Source organism: Mus caroli, chromosome 16 (genome assembly GCF_900094665.2).
Source record: "Mus caroli chromosome 16, CAROLI_EIJ_v1.1, whole genome shotgun sequence".
Classification (NCBI taxonomy): Eukaryota; Metazoa; Chordata; class Mammalia; order Rodentia; family Muridae; genus Mus; species Mus caroli.
In genome coordinates this window covers 10637027-10645858 of record NC_034585.1, presented here as the reverse complement: position 1 = coordinate 10645858, position 8832 = coordinate 10637027, and the positions used below count along the sequence as shown (strand labels likewise).

Below are 8832 nucleotides of genomic sequence, written 5' to 3'. Positions count from 1 at the left end.
AACTCACTTTGTAGACCAGGCTGGCCTCGAACTCAGAAATCCGCCTGCCTCTGCCTCCCGAGTGCTGGGATTAAAGGAGTGTGCCACTGCGCCCGGCTGTGTGGCAGTTTTCTAATCCTCACTCTTGTTCAATACCCCTTTTGATAAATAATCACAGGTAACCGTTGCTCACATAAATGCTACTGCAAAGAATGCTGCTGATGATAAACTCCGTCAGAGCCTGCGAAGGTTCGCAAATACGCACACTGCTCCAGCTACTGTGGTTCTTGTGTCAAGTAAGTGTCTAAGTTTTAACCACACTCAATGCATGGGAATTATCAGAAATGACAAACCAAAGAACCATAGAGACGTGAACACAGGGCCCGCAGTACTGATTGTTTGCAGCTGTTTAGAGACATGGCTGAGTCTACCGCCTGGTGTAGCTTACCCCATCCTATAATCTCAGCATGTAGGAGGCTAAGGCAGGAGGGTCAAGCATGCAGACTGGCTTGGGATACATAGAGAACAGTTAACTGAAAAACTTAAGAAAGAAAACAGAATCTAATTTTTTAGTTGTTCTCCATGAGTTATTGCAGGGCCAGTTTATTAAAGAAAATATTTGTTTTATTTTGTGTGTATGTGGGGGTGGGTATTATAACTTTAAAAATGCAAGATGAATAATTTCAGATTTGTATCTCCCCAACGTGTTAATACCTGCTCCCTGTTAATATTAGAAGGTAGCCAAGTCTTAATGTGTGTGATATGGTTGCCCTATCATGTTAACATTTCAAGAGAAACTGTGCTCTTGTTCAAAAAGGGGAGAGTGACTGAACCTGAGCCTGGTCTGCCTGTTTTCTTGTACATGGCACTAGCTGTCCAGGGCTATCTCTGTTGAATGTTTCTAATTCTTGTATTTTTCCTTTCAGCTGATGTCAATTTTGCGTTGGAACTCAGTGATCTTAGGCACCGGCACGGTTTCCACATCATTTTGGTACATAAAAACCAGGCCTCTGAAGCCTTGTTACATCATGCTAACCAGCTGATCAGATTTGAAGAGTTCATTTCTGATCTACCCCCTCGGTTACCACTGAAGATTCCTGTGAGTGGGTTTCTGTTGCCTTTGCTGTTTTCTAGGTAGATTCTGGAGACAGACTGCCTAGTCCAATGGATAGCATCACAGCCTACTGCAGCCTTTGAGCCTCTTTCTTATCTCATTTGTTTTGAGGACTTCCCAAGCTTGTGGCTTTACTTCAGAGATAGGCACTTGCCATTGTCCCCAGTGCTAGAGATGCTTTTTCATATAAAATGGATGGAAAAGTAGAAGCAGCATCATTTTGCTCCCAGGTATTATGGGTAAAGAGCATGGCAAGAGCTCACATTCTTGTGTGTCTGCCTTCAGATACGCAGAACAATTGTGCATCTCGGGCGATTTTTTTTTTTTCCCCTAAGCTACCAGAAGCTGTGCTTGTTTCAGTGTGTATCTTGTCATGCATGGGGGCCACTGGGTGTTGTAGGATATGTATATTAGGAGAGTGTGAACACATTCCCAGGCTCAACATTTTTGCTAGAATTGATTTGGGATAAGGATGATTGCCACAGAGCTGAGCCATGTGTATACTGCTTGGGGGAATGCATGTGTAACTCTGAAAGAAATTCTAGCAGTGATAGGAAAGACTTCCATTCTTCCATTCCAGGAGAATGACAGTAATACATTAAATGCACTTTTAATATATAATTTCATAAAATAACTTTATGGTTACAGGTGTATCTTTTAAACGATCATGTCCAACCCAGTACTTGGGACATATACCTGTAATCTCAACATTTAAAAGTTAGAAGCAGTGTCTCACAAGTTCCAGGCTAACCTGGGTTGCATAGCTCCTGTTCAGCCAGCGCTGCATAGTGAGACCCTGTCTCAAAAACAAGAAGAAAGGATGGCATCCAGTGCCATCACAGAAGGAGGTGGACGTTAGTGTTAGTACCAGATGCCAGCAAGCCTAGGGTCTGTCCTAATCAAAACCATGTGAGGGAGGTTGGAGAACCTAGTCCAGGGGATAGCATCCCAGCCTCCTGCAGCCTTTGAGCCTCTTTCTTGTGTCATTTGTTTGGGGACCTGTGGCCAGAGCTGCATTACTTGCCTCCTGTATCTGTCTTGTGCTCTTGAACTGTAAATGGCCATTAGTCAAGCAGAGAGCTTGCCCATGTAGGAGGTCTTATGATTGAAAAAGACCAGTTATCCAGAATCCAATATCCAGTCTACAGTCTACAAAAAGCAGGGTGCTTTTTGTTGTGGAAAATATTAACAAATAAACCTACCAACTCTCTGCGTTCCTGCTTCTCAACCTGCTAACTCCTATGTTTTGAGAGAGTTTTTTTTTTTTTTTTTTTTTTTTTTTTTTTTTTAAATTTAGTTAAACAGAAAGGGTGATATGTCGCAGGATTTTCCCTGTCCAATTACATTAGGGCAGTGAGAGGCCTGTGATTGGACAGGGGAAAGGGAGGTGGAGCTAAGAGTTGGAGAGACGGAGCATCTTGGAGAAAGGAAGATGGTGGTGGACTTGAATCAACTTGACTATGACCAGCCACAGGTTGTTTTGCTATCATAAAGGTTAGAATATTGGGATAATTTGTCTAATCTAGGTGATCAGCTTTTATCATTATCAGTTGGTTCTGAAATTATTGTATTGGCATCTTGTGTATTGAGAATTTATTGAGATATATATATATATATATATATATCTCAATATATATATGATTGGTTAACTACAAGCATTGAGTCTTGTTTTTACTGGGTATTGTGTTATGAAACCACGAGGATGGCGGATATATTTGGTTATTGGAATGTGGGACAGAGCCGGTCCCGGAACATAATGTTGTGGCCCACCAGTGCTGGTACTAGAGCAGGAATGTGGCCTGGCGGGGCTGGAGAGTTAGCGGGTTGAGAGAAGCAGGAGCCTGGAGAGTTGGTGGGTTCATTTATTAACACTTCTTGCAACAGCTTTCTCATTCACTAGAGTGGTAATGGCACAGCTTTTCTTCCCTGTTTTTTAGTAAGTTGTGCTGACTTTGCCTGGGTTTTGAGTTGCTGGTGTCCAGGAAGAGTGAGGTTTTGTTGATGACTTGTTGACATAACCCATGTAAAGAGAAATTCCCAATACAAAAAAGTATTGTTAGTGTAAAAACAAAAGCAACATGGAGAGCATAGACCCTCTCAGGCCTACCGTGAGGGGACTACTGTTTACAGGTTAGCACTGCTCTCCAAATGTTAAAAAAAAATATTTAAGTCACATTTTTTTTTAAACTTAATATCGTAACTTGGGTGCATTTCTATGCCTACTTAAAATACTGGTATGAATTTCACATATTTTTAGCCATTAGAGTGCTGACTGACAAGCTTGGGGGGTGGTAGTGTACGAGTTTAATTCCAGGACTCAGTAGGCAGAGGCAGGCGAATCTGTTGAGTTTGAGGCCAGCCTGGTCTGCAGAGCTACTTTCAGGACAGCCAGGGCTACACAGAGAAACCCTGTTTGTCTTGAAAGCCAAAATAAACAAAAAATGAATGCTGATAGCGTGCCTGTGTCTGGCCATTGATTTGTTTAAGCAGTCTGCCTATTACTGGACAAGTTTCTACAAAGTTTTTTTTTTTTTTTTTTTAACCATTTCCAGCTAGCTCATCCAGGGACTCTTTGGAGGGTACATTCTCAGCTGTGGTAGCTCTGGGTTAGAAGTTATTGGAAAAGTTTTTCTTGTGCTCCAAGAAAGTGATATTAAGTCCTACTCTTTATCATTGAGAAGTACAAGCGTCTCTTTAAGATGTTTGCCAGTGTGACAAGTTAAAAAGTACTACCTGCATATAGTTGACCTTACTAAACAGCGTTTGCACTGTTTTATTTCTTGGTGCATACATTCCAGGTTATCTGGAAGGGTTCTAACCATGGAAGTAACAGGCTATTGACTAACAAGTATATTTCAATGTCTTGTAATATTTACTGTGTTGTGCCTTCAGTTTGAAATGGTTTCCATGTGATGCCTGCCGTCAGTGGAGATCCCTTCTCCCAAGGCAGCTAGTCACCAGTCTCTAGGTTGACCTTTTCTGGACATTGTATAGAAACGGAATTACTCACTGTAGCTGTGCCTAGCTGATTATTGGAAGCAGCATTACACTGAATAGTTGTAATGTTGCTGTTCTTTCCTCTTGTGCATCATCAGCTGAAGTGGAGACATGACTTGTTCTTGTTTTGAAATTGAATGTATACTTTTGACTGAACCTGATATAACACTTTTTTCCCATGCTTGCAGTGCCATACTCTACTCTATGTTTATAACCTGCCAGCAAATAAAGATGGCAAGAGCATCAGCAACAGGCTCAGGCGCCTCTCTGATAACTGTGGTGGCAAGGTGCTGAGTATCACAGGCTGCAGCGCAATTCTCCGCTTCATAAACCAGGACAGTGCAGAACGGGCCCAGAAGCGAATGGAAAATGAAGATGTCTTTGGCAACAGGATCATTGTGTCCTTTACTCCAAAACATAGAGAATTCTTTGAAGCCAAGAGTTCAAATGCTATTGCCGATAAAGTGAAGTCTCCCAAAAAAGTTAAGAACACAAAATTGTGCCTCATCAAAGACATAAGTGAACAGTCACCCAGTGTCAAAGCCATGCCTGGGAAAGTGTTGCAGGCAACAAAAACCACAAACATTAAAAGTTTACAGGTAATTTTGATATCTCTTGCTTTCTGAAATTTATGGCAGGTTTGGTTTCTTTCTGTGTGCTCTGGGACTTGTGGCTCCTGTTGTGTCTTCTTTGGTGTTTGCTGAGATTCAGTCATTTTACTCTATGTAGAACCCAACCCAACTGAGATACTTAGGTTTAAGGCCACTGCACTTGTGTCTTTACAGGAGCTGTGCCGAATGGAGTCAAAGTCGGGCAATAGAAGCAGTGACCATCAGCAAAGCCATGGGAGGCTGGCAGCACTGCCTAACAGTGGCCCGACCGCTTCAGTGCCCATCCTGAAGAACGCAGGTGTGACAGAGCCACTCTACAGAAGCAGTCAGAAGTATGTCCAGCTTTTCTTTCATAGGACTTGCTTCTCTGAAATTATGGAGACCTGTGACATTAGTCTCAAATTCTTTGTGCTTTTAGAAAAGAGAACCTCAGTTCCCAGAGCACTGTCAACTCTCCCGTAGAGAAGAAGAAGAGAGAGGAGACTGTCTTCCAAGTAAGCTACCCATCCGCATTCAGCAAGCTGATCGCCTCAAGGCAAGTCAGCCCTCTGCTCACCTCTCAGTCTTGGTCTCCGAGGTAAGTCCAGCTTTTCACCCGTGGCATGGCTATACAACAGGAAGGTTACAGATCACTGCGTTAGTAGAGACATCTCTCACTGCCAGGCCCTCCCTTCAGGTTACCATAGCTGACATTCTGAGGCAATGCATTCCTCTATTGTTCCTCTTCCATGTGGAAAGCTAGGTAAGTCCATCCCAACAGGGAAGAATGTTAAGATGTCCTCATGGTCAGGTGTGGTGGTGCATACCTGGATTCTCAGAATTTGGGAGGCTGAGACAGGAGACTTACAAGCCTGATGAGTTCAAGGCCAGCCTGTGTAACTTATCAAGACCTTAAATAAAAACAACCAATTAGACAAACAACATCTTACACTCTTTTTTGTGTGTGTGTTCAGGGAAGCCAAAATGAGATGTGCATTGGCTGCTCTTAGTATGGCACTTCATAGAAGGCTGCTGGAAACCCACTTTGTGAGACTTGGCAGATGGGGCTGTGCAGAGCTGGTTAAGAATCACTGCAAAAGCCAAGTACAGTGTTGCACACTGTTGATCCTAGCACTTGGGAGGCAGTGATCTTAGATTTCTGTGAGATCTAGTCTAGCCTGGTCTACATAGTGAATTTCAGGACATCAGAAGCTACATGGTGAGACCCTGTCTCAAAAAATTAAAAAAGAAAAAAAAATTACTGCAGAAAGGAAATGTATAATTTCTCGTGTAACAGTCGACACCAGAGCCTGCCTTCACTCAGAGGAGGTTAAAATTAAGCATCAGAGGCTATTTTTTTTTTAAAGATTTATTTATTTTTTGTTATTTATATGAGAACACTGATGCTGTCTTCAGATACACACTAGAAGAGTGCATCAGATCCCATTACAAATGGTTGTGAGCCACCATGTGGTTGCTGGGAAATGAACCCAGGACCTCTGGCAGAGCAGTCAGTGCTCTTAACTGCTAAGCCATCTCTTCAGCCCGAGGCTAAAATTTTAAATTTGTAAGACTAAAATGCTGAGAGTGGAATTTTGAATTTTGCAAGGCTTCCTAAGGACTATTCCTTTTTGCTTTAAATATTTCTGTAAAATAACATTTGATATTGAATAATTTTTTTATTGAGGTCCACTTGTACTTTAGACATTAAACCTAAATCAGCATAGATTTAAGGTAAAACATATTGCAAAATCAAATAGGAAAGTTTCTTCATCAATAGCTTCAGACAAAGCCAGAGTGGCAGAACCTCAGTGCATAGAACGGTATCTTATGTGTTTTCTCCAGGAGTATGTCTCCAAACCTTTTGAATAGAGCCTCACCACTTGCTTTCAACATTGCCAATCCCAGCAGCGGTGCTGACTGCCCAGACCCATTTGCAAATGGTGTTGACATCCAGGTCAGCAATGTGGACTACAGGCTGTCCCGGAAGGAGCTGCAGCAGCTCCTCCAGGAAGCCTTTTCCAAGCATGGCCAGGTAACTTCAGTCTTGTTATTTGGGTAATGGTTTGGATTTTTGGAAGTGGGTCATATTTTCAAGACAGGATCTCAACTCCATAGCTCAAACATTGTGAGAGTCTGTCTCAACCTTCCAATTGATACGATGGAAAGCATAAACCACAATGCTCAGCTTCACTCTTTCGTTTTTTGTTTTTTGTTTTTTTAACTAAAACTTTTTAAGTTTATTGAAATGAAAAGGTCAACATATTTTTTTTAATTAGGTATTTTCTTCATTTACATTTTCAATGCTACCCCAAAAGTCCCCCTCCCACTCCCCTACCCCCTACTCCCACTTCTTGACCCTGGTATTCCCCTGTACTGGGGCATATAAAGTTTGCAAGACCATGGGCCTCTCTTTCCACTGATGGCCAACTAGACCATCTTCTGATACATACGCAGCTAGAGACACGAGCTCCGGGGGGGTACTGGGTAGTTCATAATGTTGTTCCACCTATAGGGTTGCAGACCCCTTTAGCTCCTTTGGTACTTTCTCTAGATCCTCCATTGAGTGCCCTGTGATCCTTCCAATAGCTGACTGTGAGCATCCACTTCTATGTTTGCCAGGCCCCGGCATAGCCTCGCAAGAGAACTCTTTAGTTTTTTAAAGAAGATTTATTTTTAAATTAGTTGTATATGGGTGCCCTTGGAGGCCAGAGGTGTCAGATCTCTTGGAGCCAAAGTTTCAGGTTTTAAGCTGCCCAGTATGGATGTCTTGACTGAACTCTGGTCCTCTGGAAGACCAGGGAAAGAATGGTGTAAGCTCTTAACTGTTGAGCTGTTTCTCCAGTTGTGTATCTCCCCCCCCACCTCCCCCTCCACACGTCCCCAACCCCCACCCTCAGGTCCTTGCTGGTTTTATTGAACTGGTGGAGTTCAATGCCAGAGGGCCTAATTGGACACACATAGCCATAGCTGGGACATGGGTATGACTGGGCAGGTTTGAACTTCTTTGCCCTTCTCTGTGTTAGAAGAAATATAGAACACATAGTTTTTATGACATCACCCCAGAGAAAATAAAACTAGCCATGAGAAGTGCCTGCCATAGGTAGAGGGACTTACTTAGAGCTATAGCAGAAATACAGGAAGTCTAAAGCAGTGGTTCTCAGCGTTACTAAGGCTGACCTTTTAATACACTTCCTCATGTTGTGCTGACCCCCACCATAAAAATCATCTCATTGCTACTTTGTAACTGATTCTGCTACTGTTATGAACTGTAATACATAAGTATCTGATATGACATCTCATAGGACACTCTTGTGAAAGCGTTGTTTGACCACCAAAGAGGTCTTGACCCACAGGTTGAGATCCACTGGTCTAAAATAATGTTGGCTACGTCTCAATGTGCACAGCCCAGTATTTAGGTGCAGCTTGCTTTTAAAAAGAAAAAAAAAAAAAAAGCACCTTTTATAAACCTGGTATTTTGCAGAGTTGTAGAAACTGAGTTTGCCTCTGAGAGTGGTCTGTGCCAGAGCAAAAAGGCAGCCTGACCAGGATAGTTTCTTTGAAGATTACTTTCACTCTGGTCACTTGCAGTATCTCATTCAGGCAAGTGACCTTGTGCAGGCCCTGATAGTTCACTTTAACTTTTGTAGTTGACAGGCTCTAGGTAGATACTGGTAGTGCAGTTTTATTTTGTTCTGTTGCAGGTGAAGAGTGTTGAGCTCAGTCCCCATACTGATTACCAGCTCAAGGCCATTGTGCAGATGAGAAACCTGCACGAAGCAATCTGTGCAGTGAACAGCCTCCATAGGCACAAAATTGGCAGCAAGAAGATACTGGTCTCACTCTCCACAGGAGCTGCCAACAAGTCACTCTCTTTACTAAGGTAAAAAAACATCCTAGCCATGCACTTCAGAACATAACAACTTGACCCACAGATAGTTTGGAAAATAATCAAAAGTGATTTTATCACATTCCCATTCCTCCTGTATGCAATAATGGTTATTGTGAATTGATAGGGTTTGAAATATGCCCTCTGGCTCTTGTTCAAGTCATTAAGCAAAAGACAAACACAGCTTGAACTTGGCAGGCCCTTGGGAGTGAAATAGCATGCTGTATACCCAGAGCAGGTTCTTTTTGTTTGGTTAGGTTTTT

General features: G+C 42.5%; 1 protein-coding gene across 2 annotated transcripts in view; it reads left to right on the top strand.

Annotated features, from left to right (window-relative positions):
• Nucleotides 1-8832, top strand: part of Marf1 (meiosis regulator and mRNA stability factor 1) — a 50606-nt gene that overhangs the window by 12429 nt on the left and 29345 nt on the right. For both annotated transcript variants that reach the window (XM_029470325.1, XM_021184552.2), the window contains exons 6-12: nt 158-275; nt 906-1078; nt 4279-4689; nt 4876-5033; nt 5120-5278; nt 6526-6715; nt 8385-8563. In XM_029470325.1, the coding sequence (XP_029326185.1) occupies nt 158-275; nt 906-1078; nt 4279-4689; nt 4876-5033; nt 5120-5278; nt 6526-6715; nt 8385-8563 (1388 nt within the window). The remainder of the gene's footprint in view (nt 1-157; nt 276-905; nt 1079-4278; nt 4690-4875; nt 5034-5119; nt 5279-6525; nt 6716-8384; nt 8564-8832) is intronic.